The 20,828-nt window shown below is 40.3% G+C and overlaps 1 protein-coding gene across 1 annotated transcript; it reads right to left on the reverse strand.

Annotated features, from left to right (window-relative positions):
* Positions 1 to 303: 303 nt before the first annotated feature.
* ZC3H3 (Zinc finger CCCH domain-containing protein 3) lies at positions 304 to 20,162 on the reverse strand. Its single transcript, XM_080285270.1, has 8 exons — positions 20,134 to 20,162; positions 10,303 to 10,526; positions 8,517 to 9,903; positions 7,977 to 8,098; positions 7,182 to 7,386; positions 3,229 to 3,399; positions 2,579 to 2,774; positions 304 to 1,894 (listed from the first exon to the last, which is right to left on the reverse strand). The coding sequence occupies exons 1-8, from the start codon at positions 20,160 to 20,162 to the stop codon at positions 1,079 to 1,081; spliced, it is 3,150 nt and encodes a 1,049-aa protein (XP_080141396.1). The 3' UTR covers positions 304 to 1,078.
* Positions 20,163 to 20,828: the final 666 nt, after the last annotated feature.

Consider the following 20,828-nt stretch of genomic DNA (forward strand, 5'->3'; position numbering starts at 1 on the left):
AAACCATTAGGCTTGTCACTCAATGTAAAGCCACCTGAAAATGAAAGAAAAGTAATAAAAAAGTGACAGGGAAGATGAAGAAAGATGGGAAGACACATAAAAAGAATGATAAAGGTGAAGGAAGGACTAGGCAGCACTACATCAAGTGAGTGGATGATGGTCGCAACCACCTACCACTTAATACCTAGTACATGACTAGTACAAGGATCAGTCACAACACACACCATATACCAGTATAAAATATTCTTTCTTCTTTATTTACTTACACATAGAAAACTAGAACCATTTTTATTCTTGGCTGGTAACACAAGCTATGTATAGTATAAAACTTAAATTCTGTATATAAAGCATTTTGTAGGCCAGAACTAAATTTGAGGCCAGTAATATCACTCAGGGTTCTGCATATAACTAGAGGTCCATGTTTCTATCAATTTTGTACATTTGGTGTAGTGTAATATCATATACATGAACAGGTTCAATAACAATGGTCGTATTCAAAGTGGCTTTGGATAATATGTAACACCTATTCCTTAGTGATTTATTCTGCACATAAACGATAATTTAAAGGTGTAATATGCATAATACGTCAAAATGAGCAAGGTGCAATGAAGTCTCCTATGCGACCTAAAATACGACCCTTAATTATTTTTTCACATACCATACACTATATTACTACTGTACATCTTATCATAGTACAATACTGTCCTGAGATACAATACAACAGTGCAAAATTCTATACTTCTTTCACCTTAACTTAGCCCTGATTTTCGTCCTTCTGCAGCTTATTTCATGTGGCTCAGTGGCAGACAGAGATAACGCTATGGCTCTACATTCTTTCCATGGCACTTCTTCATGACTAGCATCACATTCTAGTGTTACTCTATCGTTACAACTCAGCATTCAAGATAGATATATGGTAATCTTAAACCAAGTTAGTGTAAAAACAGTATAGCATCACATAACAGTGTTACACTATTGACATAACTCAGCGTTCAAGATGGAGAGATGGTAATTTTAAGCTAAGTTAAAGTAAAAAAAAAAAAAGAGTATAAAATGATACAAATATATCACAGACATATCACATATCTTCTACAGCTTCATCCATGGTCAGAGAGATGAATGAGGGAAGCCTCCTGGGAAGTGGTGCTCTTTGTACTAAATTAATGCTCACAGAATCACTATCTATAATCGCACAGGACTCTTCCATACTACTAACATTCTCTGCATTTTCAACTCCAGCTTCACATGGACCCAACTTCTGTCCACCTCCTTTTACTGCAGTGTTTGTGTTAGCCTGATTATCACAGTTAGTATATGCACTGTGGGCTTTCTTTAGAAGTTCAACCTTTTCAAGTAATCTTAGTCTGGTTTCCTTAAAGTCTGTTATAGGAGTGCTTGTTGTGGTGCTGCTAAAATCTAAATTCACGTATTTCCTGTCTGTCACTCTACTAGATAAATGTTTTTCAGGAGTTTCAGTACTGGCTATAAGGCTGGCAGAATTAGCAGGAGTGGCTGATACATTGCTGACTGATGAAGATTCACTGTTACCCTTCTCCCCATTTGCTGCACAATTCTCAACATCCTCCTCCTCCATTTCAGTACTGCCTGTTGTCATGCTGAAATATCTTTGGTAAGGAACTTTACCTGCAGTATTTACGAGAGTCTTTTCTGTTCTCTTTTTAGATTTAGGCCTCCCAAGCACATCACTCTCACTTCTCTTCCTCTTCCTGTTAAGCATATGGTTTTCCTTCTTCCCTGGTGATGCTTCTGCTGGTCTTGTTGAAACTGAAGTGAACTTCTTTCTTTTGTGGTGAGACAGAGGACAGGCAGTGCCTCTTGGGCATTTGCCTGTGCTCTGATACTCCTCACAAACCAGAACATGCTGTTTCTTGCACTGTAACAAAGTAGGTGTAATATCAAGTTCAGGGATGCTTATCTGCTTAATAACAAACTGTATTTATCTGTTTAGTGAGCAACAATAATTTTACACAGCATTACAGTGTACTGTGTTCAGCTGCTGTGCTTCATGATTCACTCAGATCATTCTAGTAATCTAACTGCATTACAGCTCACGATGTTCTTGTTGTAGCTCAACCCCAGTTCATCAGGTCAGGCAGACCAATCAACCATAGGTAAGCGACTGTCCCTATGGGCCTATGGGGTTGTCCCATAAGCTCCCTAACACTGTTGATGCTGTGTCCGCATCTAAGTGTGGCATGTGCTGTGCAGTGCTTATATGTTTTATGCTGTGTAGGCTTATTCTACAGCTAGACACATCATCTAGGATTCCATCCAATCAAAATTTAAGCTAGTAGCTGGAGGGCTGGGTGATGTCCTGCTCTGTGCCTAGCTATATGAGCTAGATCTTCTCTATTTAAGGATAAACTCCAAGTTACTGGATCAGTTCAATCAAATGACCTGAAATGCATTCCATACTATTCTGTTAGGATAAATGGAACCCTACTGTAACAATAAAAGTACATGAACCTCCCACTGTCCAATTCCTCTCCATCCAATAAACTGCTTGACCAGTAAGATTTTCTGTATAATGAGCAACAACAATCACGATAGCACTTACCTCAGCACCAGCCTTACAGAGTCCTTTTACAAAGTCCAAGCAGATTGGTGCGGCAGGATTGACCTTGACGTGACGATAGGGGCAGGGATCTCTGGTGCAAATGGAGCGCAGGAAGTGTGAACAGACAGGCATCTTATCCGGGTCTACCGTATGTGAAAATGGGCACGTCTTGACAGGACATCGACCTCTCAGAAACCTGCCACCACGAAGTAAATATAAACTGTAATGTAATCTTCTCATAGTCTGAAACATTTACAATATCATATTCCAGCTAATGTCAGAAGAGGTTCGTCTGTGTTAGCTGAATATATACATGCTGAGTATTACCCTAAAACATACATGACACTAATTTATGAAGATGAGAATGTATCACAGGAGTCTGATGGCCATATTCTTATTGGTTAACGAGGCTTCCCAGCATCTGTCTCTTACCAACTGATTTCTGCATATGACATGTGGATATTTTCTAGTATTTTTTATGCAATCTATGTTGGCATGAAAAGGATTTAATTACAAACAAGAGAATAATATGCTGTAATAAAAAAAAAATGTAATGTTAAGGAAGAGGTGTTTAAAAGCCTTCCAAGCTGACAAGAATACATGCCTCAGTGTTAACCTAATACAACACTGATAAGAGGAAAAAGACGTACCGTGTACAAACCGCCACTCTCTTGGGATCATGGATGAAGGGGCACTCACCACGCTCCTTCTTGGCACACCTCCCAAAACGGTTGAAGAACATACAGAACTGGTTACGTTTCTGCATTTGCCCCTTCTTTCTTCTTTGCTGCAATGTGGCCAAGCTACGATGTCGAGCAGAGCTGGATAGGAAGAGACCAAGTGTTACACATATGCTGCACATTTATATATACAGTAAAGTCACAAAATGCTTCAAGTCCCTTGTCATCCTTTCTGTGAGATACAGGGTTCAAAGTAAAACTGATGTAGTGAATAATATTTCAGGGTAGAAGAATAACCTATAGCCTTGGCATCATCACATTACATAATGGTATATCAAGTGACCATAATCCATTTTTACTTGTTTTTTAGAGACTGGTGTCCAAATCTTAATGGGTAATATTTAAGGTTTCACATCTCATTGCTGCATTTATAGTAAGTGAAATGAGGACAGGATTCAAATAGTGAATAACCACACCGACGATGTAAAACCTATTACACTGCACTTAGACAAGTTGCAGTATTCTTGTCTCATTTACATGCATACATAACAGGTAGAATGTGGCCCACTAAGTCCTACTGAATGGTAAGTTTTGCCTTTCAGCAAAAAAGGAAAAGTACCCCTGAACCAGTACTTCCACTGACCAGTGGACTTGCATACACTTTCCAAATCCCCAACTCCCTGTATACCAAATACTCTGCAACCAGAATCCCCACCTTTCCATACCTATCCATGACTATTCACCTCTCCATAAAAATATCTGCATGTCAGACTTGTCTGCAACATACCATTCTGAGCTCTTTCCACTGTGTGTCTCAAACACACCCTACATAGGCCTGTCACCTGTGTCTCCACTTCTCTTCCTATTGGTGACTATATTCAGACTGGTCAAATGTAATTATGGGACCAACTCCTTCCTCAATGATTTTTGTCCTATTAGTTTACGGTACAATATTTAGTAATCTGATTTGGCAGTACAGTCCTCGGCTGCTTTCAAGGCTCAAGTTACTCAACCTCATAGGCCCACCACTGCATGTTAAAGAAGGCACACCTGAAACAATGTGTTCATGAACATAAACTGAGCCATTGGCCTCCGGGGAGTCCACTATGACAGCTGTAGGAACACAATCCCAGCACAGCAGGCACAGTATTTTACACATGTTAATGTGACAGCTTTCTAAGTTTGCTACTCCAGCATTCAGGCCTCTCTCTGTTGGGCGGCAGCATCAACTTGAACTTTTCCTGTCCTGCACTGTCTGGCCCAGGCCAGACATCAGACCCACCCAGCACCGTGTTGTGGCCGAGGACCACTACATTGGCTTGTCACCACCAACACTGAGCCATTGGCGGGCAGCAGTTGGTTGGGTTTTTATGGATTTTAACTCACAACTTAAGTCAACCTGCTGTAAAATAAAGAATACTTAAGTCATGTACTAATACTTGCAATGTTGTGGTGCATCAGTCTGGTCAAGACTGGACGGCCAAAATACGAAATTATTTTATGGCTTGGTAGGTGGGGGCACTCACAATCCACTTACTCAGTGCAGTGCTGCTTTGGATGTCTGCCCTTTCCTTTCTTCTTTCCTTCCTCTTCCTTCTGCCTATGGGTGACCCTACATTGGGTGACAAGCCAAATGGTTTCCTGTACACCAGGAAATCATTTCCTACGTTGGGTGGTAACTATATAACCAAATTATGGCACCTGGTGGTTTAGTGGGTAATTAAGGTGCTCCAACCGGATTAAGCCTGTGTAGGTTTATATCCATGGGGTGGGCACCTGGTGGTTTAGTGGGTAATTAAGGTCCTCCAATCAGATTGAGCCTGTGTAGGATTATATCCATGGGGTGGTTGGGGTTTATTGCTCACGTAATGCCACTCAGGGATGAGTGAGGCTGGTCACTCTCATCATAAATGTCAAGGTCAACTTGCCTACCCCAGGTTCCTACGCTCCTCATGGGGTGACATAGGATTACATGATGGATGGATGGATACAAAGTTTACTGAAACACGTCACTTTAAGGTATACGCAGTACTTTCCAAGGATGATGGCAGCCAACCACCTACATCAATAGAAAGGCTACAACAGTGACAACAAAAACTACCAATACTATACATAAATCAATATTCCAACAGAAAATACAGAACTACTCCATGAATGACAGAAAAAAATATTGTAAAAATAAATGAGGATACTAGGTTAAATTTTTAATTAAAAAAAAAAAGTGTGATACAAAAGCAGCAATGTATAATGTGGTGTACTGGAGGGAATTTGCAAAACCAGGAGTTTGAAAAGCTCTTTTGCTTATGAAATCTGTAAAAATCTCAGTTAGAAAGAGCAAGTAACTGTGGCCTGGTGATTTTACAAGCAATGATGGTGAAGATAATAAAGATAATAATAATAATCCATCCATCCATCATCTAATCCTATGCCACCCCATGAGGAGCGTAGGAGCCCGGGGCTAGGCAAGTTGGTCCTGACATTTGAGTGACCAGTCTCACTCATCTCAGAGTGGCATTACATGAGCAATAAACCCCAACCATCCCTTGAATATAAACTTACACAGGTTCAATCCAGCTGGAGTGCCTTAATTACCCACTAAACCACCAGGCACCATGATCTGGTTATGAGGTTACCACCCAGTGTAGTAAATGGATGATGGCTTCCTGGTGTACAGGAAACCATTTGGCTTGTCACTCAATGTACGGTTACCCATAGACAGAAGGAAGAGGCAAGAATGAAGGAAAGAAAGACAGAAGAGGAAGGAAGGAAAGAGGGAAGGGAGAAATGGACAATCACCCAAGAGCAGCACTACATTGAGTGAGTGGATGGTGAGCGCCCCCACCTACCACTAAAAAATAATCATTCTATCTATCTATCTATCTATCTATAGCCCGACGCCCTAATCCCGCAAAGGGTGGCCGCAGACAAAACGCCTCCAAGTCACTCTGTCACCCACCATTTGACTCCCTCCCCCAACTCACCCCCCCTCCCTCATATACCTCTCAACTCCATCCCTCCACCTCATCCTCGGTCTACCCCTCCCTCTCCCCCCCTCCACCTCACCTATATACACCCTCTTAGTCAGTCTTTCATTCTCCATCCTCTCCACATGTCCAAACCACCTCAGTGTATTTCTCCTAATCTTTTCAACCACATCCACATCTACCCCACAACGTTCCTTCACTTCTTCATTCGTCAACCTGTCCCTCCATGTCACTCCACATGCTCCTCTCAAGTAACTCATTGGAGTGACATGGAGGGACAGGTTGACGAAAAATCATTAACAATAATAAATAATAATAAAGGCTAAATTTTATCAACTGAGCTGCAGAAATGAACAGCCATATAACAGTACTGAGAATGGAGTTTATTAGGGATGCACACCAGCATTAACCCTTTCAGTCATATGATATATTTTCCAGCCTATTCTTACTACCTCTTGACTATTTTATTCAGCTTAGGATATACTTTTAAGCTGGAGGAGTCATATACAACCTGGGGGGCTTTCCTATGCTGAATCAAATCATACAATAATACCAAGAATAAACTACAAAATTAATTACTTGATGTACGGGTATATGTTTATGGATGGGGAAATTATTAACTTCATCAGCCTGTTTTTTTTTTTTTTTTTTTTTTTTTTTTTTTTTTCTTTTTTTCAACTCATGGGAAATATCTTGTTGTGGCTGGGTTCACTGAGGCTAAACCTAACCCTTTAAGTATTATACAAGGAGAATAAAGTCATTAGGAAAGAACAAGAATAACAATGTCACGAGACTGAAAGGGCTGAGAATTTATATAAAGCAACACATATGATTGCTGAGGCTTAGGGAACTAGCTATGACATCTATACCCAGTGCAAATGAAATATATATCAGTAAATAAATAAATACAAAAAGAAAGACAGAAAAGTTATATTTTACCTTAGTACAGCCCTTGTCTGGTGAATGGTTGTAAGTTTGTAGACTCCAGTCTTGGTGCGCGAGTAGATCCTCCTTCCTATGTGCACCCGAGGCAGCCCCATTGTAGCCATGTGCCTGCTGGCTGATCCTTCATCCACACGCTTCAGAGTTCGTCCTCCAGCACCCAGCTGGAATTTCTCCCCACGCAGTATCACAATGCATGATTCTGGAAATATCATAACCCATTGTTAGTTTCATGCTGCTGTTTTTGCAATGTCAGGCTCATCTGAATGTGAACCCAGTGGACTGAAGGCTGAAGCTGCCTTTTCTTCTGCAATTAACCATCCTCCATTTGGAGAATAGGGAAGGAGCTATGAGCAACTGTATCATGAGCCAACTCCATTGCCTGGCTATATCTGTACCACCAAGTAAAGGCATTTTTCTACTGCACCCATCGTTAGTTTACAACTGCATTTCAATCTACTGACATGAAAAACAGAACTAACTAAAAAATGCAATGGCCCATTAGAGACTGAACACCGACATGTATTCAGTATGGATGGTGGGTAAAGTGCCTAAGTGGTGACATGTGTGGTGATGTGTGGTATGTAAGAGGACTGCTGGACATAAGGAGAGAGAGAGAGAGAGAGAGAGAGAGAGTGTGTGCGTGCGTGCGTGCGTGAGTGTGTGTGTGTGTGTGCAGGTAACTCTTTCAATCCACCACATTCACATTTAAATAAAACAGGGACCACAACAACAAGGATAAAATATAAAAACATCAGAGAAGTGAATTAATTAAGACACATATACCCTTACCTTTACGACTCCTGGACATCTGAGGATTAGTCTTGACACACTGTTTCCTCAGGGTAGTTTTGGTGGATTTGTACATGATGCCCCCAATGTTGATGAAGCGGTCTGAGCGCTTCCCTGTTTGCCTGTAAATAGGAAATACAAACAGCAATTATTACAAGTCTTTTACACTAACTTGACCCAGATTTTCATCCTTTTTGCAGCTTTTTTCATGTATGCACACATAATGACACCCCTTGTCATTTGGTTGCATTCTCTGGCATCAGCCATACCGTACTAGGACAAGCAACAGTATTTTCAAGTATCATTTCTGTTTATAGCAAGTTTCATCACCATCCTTCAAAACTCACGATCAGTGAACTCAGACACCACAGGTGCCCTCTGATCACGCAGGACGGTCTTTAGATATAGCTTTGGTTAATTCTTTCACAAATACAACTGAGTAAAACTGTAACAAAATAGTTTGGTGGTAGTATGAAAAAATCTCAAATGCATAATTTGGCTGAAAGGTTTAATATTAGCATATGAAAAAAACATACTGACCTCTGGCTGTGTGGAACTGAAGACTTGTACCTCTTCTTTGAACCAACCGGATACCTTTGAAACCTGGAGTTCATCGGTGTAACCACAAACGGTTCAGACTTCAGGCGATTTATCTTGTACTTTGACACTATTCCTTTGGCAAGTTTTTGGTTGACTGAAAGCTTGTGATAGCTTTTTGTGACCCTGAAGGGAGTGTTAGCATATTTAAATCTCGAGTCTCTGGAAGTACTCCTTAAGCGATGATGAGGTGATAAAGATGCATTTCTAACCAATTTATGCCTCTTAATTATTGCCCGTTTACCTGGGTAAGTTGCAGAGACCTTTCCAGCGGACCTCAATGCTTTGGTTTTGTACGATCCAGAGTTAGACCTTCTCCGAACTAACTTAGTCTTGGAGAGAACATGGAACCTCCTTTTTCCTTCTATGTCGGTCTTACCAGCAGGTGTCCTGACTATGCCTTTATCTGAAATGTTATCTGAATGGCTCCGTATAAGCTTGGTCTTGGTTTTGTATGAGTATTTTGGTTTTCCAGACAATCCACCACCCTCTGCACAATCTCCAGACTGACTCCTAACTATTTTTGTCCTAGATATAAAAGGGAAATGTTTCCTGGCATGTGTTCTGGGGCTAAAGGAAGAAGTAAAGGCCGGTGACTGGGCTTTCAAAGATTTGGCTAACTTTAGCCCTCTCGGAGAGCTCTGTGATATACTAAGGCAACTTCTTTCCTTTACCAATGCACTATTTACATTTTTATCATCTCCTTTTCTTTTTGGTGTGATATTCTTTCTTATGAGCTTTGTTTTTGAGACAATTTTAAATCTATCATTCCTACTGGCTTCAGACACAAACTTTTCAGGAGGGACACTATCTGCTTTTCTTTTAGGTGTTATGTTCTGTCTAACAAGCTTGGTTCTTGAGACAATCTTAAACTTATCCTTCCTACATGGTTCAGGCACAAACTTTTCAGGAGGGCTTTTCTGTTCTAAGGACAATGATGGCTCTTTCAGTGTTAATGCCAAAGTCTGTGTTTCATTTGGGTAATTCTGCAAAAACTTAGGATTAACTAGTATACTGGAACCCTGTGATGTGGGCTTGGATGATGGTTTAGATGTGATGGGTGGAGATTTGTCTCTGGTGGGCATACTTGTAGATGCTCTGTGTGTCTGTATCTTATTCAAATTTGTACTAAGATTTTTCCTGTTGCTTACTTCATGAACATTAACACTATCACAGGTTTTGATGTTCTTTGTATTTAAGGATGCACCTTTCTCTTTTTTGATACACTGGGACACTTTGAAGTCAGCTACAGGTGATACTTTAGCTTCACTCTTAACAAACTTGAACTTGCTTTGCTGTGCAACAATGGAAAGATTTTCTGACTTAACACCTAAAGAGTTTTTCTTATGATATGCTTGCACATGGTTCTGAGCACTGAGTACAGAAACTAGTGTAGTTCTACCAGAGCTAGTGGCAGTGGAAGCTGAATGTGTTGCCTGTGTGCCATTACATGATGCTTTGGAAGTCCATGAATAAGCAGAAGGAGGCTTCACAGCTACACCACCACTTGTCTTCACTGGACTTGTAGGGTGAGGTAGCTGAACACTTTTCTGGGTGTATGGGTTTTGCTTACTGTAAGTATACTGCCATATATTATTATTTTTTTTACCATAATAGTGTTTGTTTTTTAAGGTCTGACACTTATTACCATATGACAATTTGCTGTGTGGTTCACTTAACTTTACTGGAGGGTGCTGAGGTGTGAAATACTTATTCTGTAACGAATTACTTGAGGTAACAGGTCTTTTGACTTCATATTTGCCAAAATTATCCTCAAGTCTGACAGGGTTCTGTTCAAATACACTCGAGACAGGATGATAACTGGTGTGAACAGCTGTAGACTTCTGAAGGAATGCTGGGTTGAAGTGCACCTTGGGCTTCACTCTCTGTCCTCCACCTGTGATGAAATCTGGGTTAACATGAATCTTCTTTTGTTCCTGTGTCTCCATGTTCCTGAAAGGGACAAAATTATCTTATAGTGGCAGTAGTTGTTGTAACCCCAGGATCATCTGAAATGTGAACCCAGTGGACTGCATGCTGAAGTTATCCTCCTCCTACAGTCCACTATCCTCCTGTTGGGAGATAGGGAGGGAACTGAGAGATGTTTAGCTATACAAAAATCTTTCTGCTTTGCTATTAACCCACCTTTAACCTGCAATGAGGAAATGGACAGTTCTAAAACAGTTTCAATAATATAACTAAAGGATGTTGGGGATCGTCTTAACTGAGAGCAAAAATTGTAGCACAAAGTGCAATAATCTGCAAAGCTCATAAAATGTGCTGAGCTTCCCACCTTTCACCCATTCAGTGTTATAATTTAGAGGGTAGAAATGGGGCAGGCTCCATCAGATTAATTCTCTACAAGACACTAGGCTTTAACCCACTGAATCTGGGTAACATCCTTTTTAAGTACATTCTTGCTGCTACAGGATGAATTTTTACTCAACATAAGGTCTTCCATTCTGAAGGGGTTTATTAAGGCTATTCACACACAAAAAGAAAAACATAAGGTTCATGTGTAAACTGGTTACACCTAGCTACTTCAATTACCATAAATTACCATTAAACATCCTGTTTTGTTCATCTGCAGTATTACTGCATTTCTGGATAATGACACCCCTTCCCATTTTGCTGTATTCTCTGGCATCAGCCATAATTTTTTCCAGCATTGTTTCTGTCACAGATGCATATTAAAGAGGCTGTATTTTCTTCAAGTAAATACTGCCTCTAACCACATCAAGCTGATGTGAGAGGCAGTGAGAAATTAAAACATTAAGTTATGCTTGGTGAAGTTAAACTATTTTTTTTTTCTTTTTACTTTAAATCAGCCAATTTTCTCACTACTGTCACAAATGCTGAATTTTTCACACTTCACCCAACAAAACCCCCACATTCCTACAGGTCCTAAATGTCAACTGGAAAAGGAATAAATGGCAAAACAAAGCATTCCTGACAGCACTGAAGGTTTAAACTGACTAAATCTATCTATCTATCTATCTATAGCCCGACGCCCTAATCCCGTAAAGGGTGGCCGCAGACAAAACGCCTCCAAGTCACTCTGTCACCCACCATTTGACTACCCTCCCCCCAACTCACCCCCCCCTCCCTCATATACCTCTCAACTCCATCCCTTCACCTCATCCTCGGTCTACCCCTCCCTCTCCCTCCCTCCACCTCACCTACATACACCCTCTTAGTCAGTCTTTCATTCTCCATTCTCTCCACATGTCCAAACCACCTCAGTGTATTTCTCCTAATCTTCTCAACCACATCCACATCTACCCCACAACGTTCCTTCACTTCTTCATTCGTCAACCTGTCCCTCCACGTCACTCCACATGCTCCTCTCAAGTAACTCTCATTTCCACTGCTCTCACTCTTGACTTGTTCCCCTCTTGCAAGGTCCACGCCTCGCTTCCATACGTCAGGGTAGGGATCACAATACTATCATGCAGTGACTTCTTAACTTCCATACTCACCTCCCTATTTCTCATCACTGCTTTCAGTGTACCAACAACCTTCCTTCCCTGCTGTACCCTTTCACGTACTTCATCCCCCAAAGTTCCATCCTTACTCATCACACTACCCAAGTACTTGAATGCACTCACATTCTCCATATCCTCACCATCCAACCTCACTGCACACTCTGTGACTTCATTCTTCTCAAACACCATAACTTTACTTTTGTTTACATTAACTTTCAGCTTCCTCCTCCTACACACTGTCCCATATTCATTCACCAAACCTTGCAACTCCCATTCATCTTCACTCAACAATACTGTATCATCAGCACACAGCAACACCGGAAGCTTCCAAATCTCACCCTCATTCATTAGGGCCACCCCCACATCCACTGCCCTACCTTGCACCTCCTTTACAACCCCATCCATATATATATTAAACAGCCATAGAGACATCACACACCCCTGTTTCAGTCCCACATTGAGATCAAAGAACTCACTCAGCTCACCATCCACTCGCACCGTAGCCCTAGCTCCCCGTCGCATACTCTTTACAGCACTCAACAATTTCCCCTCCACTCCATATATTCTTAATACCTTCCACATATCTTGCCTATCTATTCTGTCATAAGCTTTCTCCAAGTCCATGAAGGCAGCATACACTTTCCTTCCCTTCTCTAGATACTTCTCCACTAAACATCTTAGAACAAATATCTGATCTACACACCCTTTTCCCTTCCTAAATCCCCCTTGTTCTTCTCCAACTAGCTCCTCTGTCATATGCCTAACCCTATCAATGAGTATTCTACCATATATTTTACCAGTCACACTAAGAAGGCAAATACCCCTATGGTTACCACATACTTCTCTCTCCCTTTTTCCTTTGTACAGAGGAACAATTATACCTGATTTCCAGTCCTCTGGAACCCTTCCCTCTTCCCAAGCCAATCTACACAACTTCCATATCCACTCCACAACAGTCTCACCCCCATACCTAAGCATTTCACCACACACTCCATCAATTCCTGGGGCCTTTCCCAGCTTAATCTTCTTCATTGCTTCCACTACTTCCGCCCTACTGATCTCTTCCTCCCTCCTCTCATCTCTTCTTCTCCCAGCCATTCCCCAACCACTTATACTCACACTGCTCTCACTCTCTACATTCAACAAATCCTCAAAGTGCTCCTTCCATCTCCTCAATTTCTCTCTCTTCTCCACCAACAATCTATTATTCCTATCTTTCACTCCCCTATTATTTCCCTTTTCACACTGCCTTACTTTCTTTACCTCCTTCCAAAACAATTTCTTACTCTCCCTCCATTTCACACTCAGATTCCTCCCAAACTCTTCATCCACTTTCTTCTTACTCTCCTTCACCAGTCTCTTAACCTCCTTCTCCTGCTCACATATACCTCTCTTCTCTCTCTCATCTTCTCCCCTACCTCTACTCGCCAACCATTCACCATATGCCTTCTTCTTTTGTTCCACAGCTCGTTTCACCTCATCATTCCACCATGCTGTCCCTTGCACACCCCTACATCTCCTCCTCACTCCACAAACCACCTCACACGCTGCGCCTATCTCTTCCGTGAATATCTTACATACGTCTTCCACCCCTTCCATCTGCTCTAGCTCATACCTTCCCAATCTTTCTTCCACTATGCTCTTATACTCTGTCATTTTCTCACTATCTTGCAATTTCTCTACTCTTCTCACAGGAGCTGCTTCCTCCTGTCTTCCCCTTCGCCTTCTCAACCACTTTCTTTGCATCTTTACCTTGGCCATCACTAAGTGATGGTCCGAGACTCCATTCCCCCACCCTCTCCACACTCTTGCATCCAACACTTGTCTTCTCATTCGCTCATCCACACACACGTAGTCTAACATTGCCTTTCGTTCAACAAGTTCACCATCCATCCTCCTCATCACTCTCCATGTATACCGGTGGATCATCTTATGACGAAAGTAGGTATTGGCTATTGCCAACCCCTTACAAGCACAGATGTCCACCAAAGCACTACCATTCCCATCTACTTCAGCTGGCACACCCCACTGACCAACCACTCGTACATTCCCAACTTTGCCATTCATGTCTCCAATCAACAGCACTCTCTCGCTCCTCTCAAACTAAATCACAAATCACAAAAAATAAATAAATTAATACATATGGTAAATAATAAAAACAACCTTGGTTTATCCACAAAACTCATAACTGTCTGAAAGTACAAAACTTTACCCTATCAGGAGCATAAGATTAGAATTTTTTTCTTTACTTTCTACTTAGACCAATATTTACTGAATTTCTGGAGGGTCCATGAAAATTTTATCTACTAATTGTGCTGCTCAAGTGAAAACTAGATAAATTATGGAGTAATTATATAATAAGTCAAATATGATTTTGAAGCAAAGTCAGTCCACCACCAACCAGCTTAATCTGAAGATATATCTGTAACAAAGGAGGTATATACCGGTATTATTGTTATAAAGCCCTAACACTTACGGCTCATGACTAAGGTAAGGTTAGAAATTGGTCTTCATTAGGCTCGAACTACATGGGTCTAGGCCGAGTTTAATGGTGTCAAGGTTGGTTAACACTTAAAATGATATTAACATGATGCCATTATTTCATCTTCAGAATCAGGTGCCATGGCTTTGGAAAAAAAAAAAAAATTAAAGAGGATTCAGGTCTGGACACAGAATTACCAGCATCCACCTGCACACGAAGTAAATGGCTGTCTAAACACTGGAAGTTAGGCCTTCATTTAACCAAATGTCCACCTTAGTACGGGCGACCCTCACTTTACGAAGGATCACGCAATGAAAATTCGTTTTAACGAAGATCGTGTTTTCCTACCCTTTCACTCACCTGACGAACACCAAAATTCACTTTGATAAATTTTTTCCGTGGGCAATTTTAAACCACGCGCACTCTCAGTCAGCTGATTCCACCACAGTGCAACTGACGGAGAAAATGCACACCATTCACTCCTGCCCTGCCATCCATAACAGTACAGTACCACTGTGACAAGTGCAACATCTAATTAACTCATTGATGTAATTAATGTAATTTCCCATATCAAACCTAAACAGTACTGTTACATTTAAGAAAATAAAATTCAGTTAAAGTGTTACTTATGGTATGTTTTTTACTGACAAGTTGCATGTTAAATCATAGATGTAGTTGTAGATTAAAGGTTAGGGAGTCATAAAAGACACAAGTATTGATTCAGATGGAACATGAAAGGGGTCAATACGGGTGGATGGCGGAAAAATCAGGATCCCAGAACTTAACTCTATTTAACCCATGTTATAATGGGTTCACACAATGAAAAGTCATTTCACAAATGGTTTTTCAGGAACATCATCCATTTGTAAAGTGAAGGCCTCCTGTAATAACGTTACCTCTGTTGAACCTAACCCTATCCCATGTCATTAAACTGTAAAGAAAAAGAAAGGTAAATATGAACAACACTGATGCAGTGATTCAAGCTGTTTTCTTACAGACCTTCGTTCTCAAGGAAAATAATTTTAGTACCAGTACTAGAAACATCTCAGGTGATTAACATTAGATTTTCAATCCAAAAAGATTGGAGAAAAAACAAAACACTGTACTGTATACCTACTTGGTGATAGGCTATAAAATAAAGCCACCTGAGCCCCTCTGGCACAGTGTTTACAGCTGATCCTGCTGACTGGACATGCCATCAACACAATCTCAAATAAATGCAATTTAAAATCATAAAGAGCTGTGGAAGCCTAACTGAAACCTAACAGGGGGGTTTCACCCCCTCCAACCCCCAGTGATAATAACCTACCTAACAGTGTGCAAACTAAAATTTGCATTACGTAAACCTTGTGCCAAAACATTATCGTGCGTTGTGTTCGTTTATCATGGCACAATCGTCACACAACTATAAGATGGCAAGAGTAGGGGTGATCATAAAGCAAATCTTTATATACTGTAAATCATACAGGAGATATCCATTAAAATATGATACTTGTTGGTAAAATAGCACTCGGGAATTAAATTAAATCTTCATATTCTGTAAGTATAAGATACACGCAGTATTACGTACAATAATAGAACCTACTTACAAAAAAAAAAAAAAAAAAAACTATTACATATCTCGAGACAAGTAATTTTGGTATGTAAGCAACACGGATAGTTAACTGTTCCACTGTGAGTGCAAGAAGTGATTGGAAAAATACAAAATATACCTTTTGGGGGGGAATTTTAGGAAACATCCAGGCAATGTTTACCAACGATCTCTCCAACTGGCCGCATTCAGTCGACTTTGGCCGCATTGTTTGCCAACCATTGCTCCAACTGGACGTGTTAGTGTATTCCACGTCAAATCGACAGGAAGCATGATTTAACCAAAGCTAGCCTAACCAAACCAAACCTAATCCAACCTAACCTGACTTGCATTTGACAACCAGCTTTCATATTTAAAACTGCGCATTAGGAACGTTAAATATGGCCAGCTACTGACAGACGTCACCAAAATCTTTATGCATTCTAAATCCTCAGTTAGGCTACAGCTGTCAGAGGTAAATTTATAAAAATCCCCAGTAGCTGTGAAAATCCTGGAATAACAACCAGTAACCTGCGAAAGGCTCATTTCAATTGAAAATCTGGAAAGGCCGCATCTGTTTGGTAAACAGTTAATACAATGACAAAGGATCCAGTCAACACTTCATTCCAATAGGAAATCTAGAAATACTGCATCACTGTCGTACATAATTAATGAAGAAAAAATAATAATTCAAATTCTGGGAAGGAGCAAATTTATTAAGCACTTTTATGGTACCATACTGTTGACAGCAAAGATATGGACAAAGGGAAGAGGGGGATTTAATCTTGAAACCATTACCTACTGTCTAGTGTTTCTATATCATGGCAGACACAGCATACACATTTCACTATACTGGCCAGATTATTGCAGCTTTATAATGTTAATAATGGCAAGGTCACAATGGCCTTCCGCAGCCAGGAAGTTACTTAAACCTTCTTTTTGGCAATATACTTCATTACAAAAGCTTATGATTAAAATATACACACACAGACAAACACGTATATATAAAAAATAATCAGATATGTGCAAAAATAACAGTTATAACTTCCCACCTTGGATAAACGCAACTCAGCTGACTATGACGAACCTGCAAGATGTAAACATAGAAGAGGAGTTGCCAGGTACACAGCCACCTCACATCGCTAAACTTGCCTGCAAAAACCGCTACTACGTCGCTATGATAAACTGTTTCTCCTGATGAGTTGTCACAGTAGAATAACCCAAAATGGACGGAGTTAATTAGTGGCTGAAACTAAGACTAAATACATGCCCAAGGAACTAAAGCTGCTAAATCTTCAAGCTAATCTTTGTAAAAAAAAAAAAAAAAAATTCCGTGTATATATATATATATATATATATATATATATATATATATATATATATAGAAAAAAGTAACATTAGAATACTCCAAAACTATATAAAAAAAAAAATCTATTGTTATGCTAGATTTCTTGACGCTACACGTAAAATAAATTGCCACTGATGGAGGGTAAATATCTAAGGGAAAAAATACAAGAGATAAGTACAATATCGCTGACATTCCCAAAATTTTAAAAAAATTTCTATTAAACCAATGAATTTTTTGACGATACATGCTGTGGATTGTTGCTAAATGGAAGTGAATACAGATCTAGCGGAAAATGCGCTAGACTGGTATTATTACCCAGAACTACGACATTCACTTGATCCAAGATGGAGCGACATTCCCGCCAAATTTAACTTGGGATGACCTCTCGACTTACGCGGAATGAATTTGATGTGCAGGTTACCTAAGCTGAAATAAAATAGAGGCTGCATATTTAACCCTGTGACAATAACAAAACTCTTCAGCCACTCCCAGGTTAAAGGTCATAGGGCAAAGTCAATGTTGGTCTTGTCCTGTGACCTTGCCTTTTAACATAGTTAAAAAAAAAAAAAAATCCTCGTTGGATGACCCTCAATTTTTCCACCAAGTTTGGTTAAAATCGAATATAAACTACTGTATTCGAGTTATGGCTGGAACTACCGTGACAGACAGACATACAGATAGACAGAATGATACACACAGACAGATAGATAGAGACAGTTTGATAGATGGGCAGGCAGGTGTACAGTAGTGCGGCAAGTTAAACAAGTGTTACATCTAGCTGACTACTAAATATATTATGCTAATTAGGATGCACTCCATCTGCTTCCATTCCCCACAGGTGTTTGGGCCTTGGTACTTTTAAGCTTTTCTTCATCTGATAAAACTAGATCACACTCAACGGCTTCAATACACCCAAAGTATAGTCTACAGTCTATATTTTGACTATACCTTCCTGGACTCAGTTTTCACCCTTCACTATCCTACTGGCTTTTATTTTATTCTTATACTTTTCTATTTTAACCTCGATGATATTAGCTTGGATCAGCATCTCTCTCTCTCTCTCTCTCTCACACACACACACACACACACACACACACACACACACACACACACACACACACACACTTAATATTACACAAACCAACACAATAAAGGATTCCATGGACATCACCGAAAAATTTATCACAAAATTAAATAGCAATTCAAATACCAATACTAATACTAATAATAACAATAATAAATATAATAATATCAATAATCATGATAATAATAATAAATACTACTACTACTACTACGACTACTAACAATTATAGCAATAATTATAAAATGATAGCAATAACAAAAACAATAATAACAGCAACAACAACAACAACAATAATAATGGGGGAGATCAGGTCAAGAGATAATGATGATATAGGCTACAGGTCGGTGCAAAAGTTGTAGTTCTTTCACCTTCACTTGGTCCAAATTTTCGTCCTTTTGCAGTTTTTTCACGTAGCTCAATGGGAGGAAAATGGTGCTGATTTAACTCTACCTCCTTTCCATAGCACTTCTTCGTGACTAGCACCAAATTCTAGTGTTAAACACAAAGTTCAGCAGTAGAGAGAGAGAGAGAGAGAGAGAGAGAGAGAGAGAGAGATTTATGCAAGTCACGAATAAGTCCAATGGATGGATGTAGAATCGCAACATTATCTTTCTCCTACTGAGACAGGTCGAATAAGCTGCATAAGGGCGAAAATCTGGGCCAAGCTGAAGTGAAAAGAGTATTGATAGCAGAGGGAAGTGAGAGGCGGAGTGGGTGCAATTCTAAGTGGAAATTTTACATCAGGTTGTGTCGCCGTAAGCATTTTCTCTCTCTCTCTCTCTCTCTCTCTCTCTCTCTCTAACCATCAGTAAGCACACAGTCAGACACGCCATCACATCCTGGTACTCTTGCTCTCATTACAACCCGCGTCATCGCAAGCAAACATTCGCTGACGATTCTTTGCCTGCGTTGTGTTCGGCTTTCCACATTTCTCAATCTTCCTTGAACATCAGAGTGTGTCCCTCCATCGCATACTTCTTTGCTTCTTCGCTGTGTGTGTAGAGAGTATCCTTCCTTCTCACACTCCTTTGCTGTGTGTGTAGAAAGTATCCTTCCTTCTCATACTTTCTTTGCTGTGTGTGTAGAGAGTATCCTTCCTTCTCATATTGCCTGTGTTGTGTGTGTAGAAAGTAGGCTATCCTTCCTTATACTGCCTTTGCTGTGTGTGTAGAGCAACCTTCCATCTCATACTTCCTTTGCTGTGTGTGTAGAGCAACCTTCTATCTCATACTTCCTTTGCTGTGTGTGCGTAGAGAGTACCCTTCTATCTCATACTTCCTTTGCTGTGTGTGTAGAGAGTATCCTTCCATCTCATACTTCCTTTGCTGTGTGTGTAGAGCAACCTTCCATCTCATACTTCCTTTGCTGTGTGTGTGTAGAGAGTACCCTTCTATCTCATACTTCCTTTGCTGTGTGTGTAGAGAGTATCTTTCCATCTCATACTTCCTTTGCTGTGTGTGTAGAGCAACCTACCATCTCATACTTCCTTTGCTGTGTGTATGTAGAGAGTATCCTTCTATCTCATACTCCTTTTGCTGTGTGTGTGTAGAGTCTCCTTCCATCTCAAACCTTGCTGTGTTAAATAACCTACCTTCTCATGCTCTTGTCTTTTGTGCTCATGTGAACGTGAACCCAGTGGACTGCAAGCTGAGGATGATTTTTTTTTTTTTTACCAATCTTCATTCGAGAAATAGGAACCTGAGAGACGTTGTACAACCAGGCAGCTCCACCGCCAGGCCATATTGGAGCCACCACGTGAAGGCTTCTCTCTCCACCACCATAATCTTAAAGTGTGGAAGAAATTTTTGTGCTTGCGTATTTTAAGTGGCACCGAGGGCTTCATAACACCTTTTCCTAAGTGATTTATTTTGCATATTACTGAAGTGGCTGGGTTTATATGTGAGTTTAAGGTCCATGTTCTATGTGGCATTGGTGTCTCCCTAACACCTTTTCCTGAGCGATTTATTCTGCATAATACTAAAGTGGCTGTATTTCTAAGTGAGTTTAAGTACTAACTGTCATCCAAGGCTTCATGAAACCTATTCCTATGCGATTTATTTTGGATATTATTGAAACAGCTGTGTTTACAAGCGAGTCAAAGGTCCATGCTCTATGTGGCATCGCAAGCTTCTAAACACCCTTTCCTAAGCGACTTATTTTGCATATTACTGAGTGGCTGTGTTTATAAGTGAGTTTAAAGTATTATGTGGCATCTGAAACTTCTACATTTTCGTAAGCGATTTATTTGAAACATCTGGACTGCTGTTTTTATGAGTTCAAGGTTCC

The sequence above is a fragment of the Coenobita brevimanus genome, chromosome 105, assembly GCF_032717465.1.
Source record: "Coenobita brevimanus isolate Jiangsu-jjx chromosome 105, ASM3271746v2, whole genome shotgun sequence".
Taxonomy (NCBI): domain Eukaryota; kingdom Metazoa; phylum Arthropoda; class Malacostraca; order Decapoda; family Coenobitidae; genus Coenobita; species Coenobita brevimanus.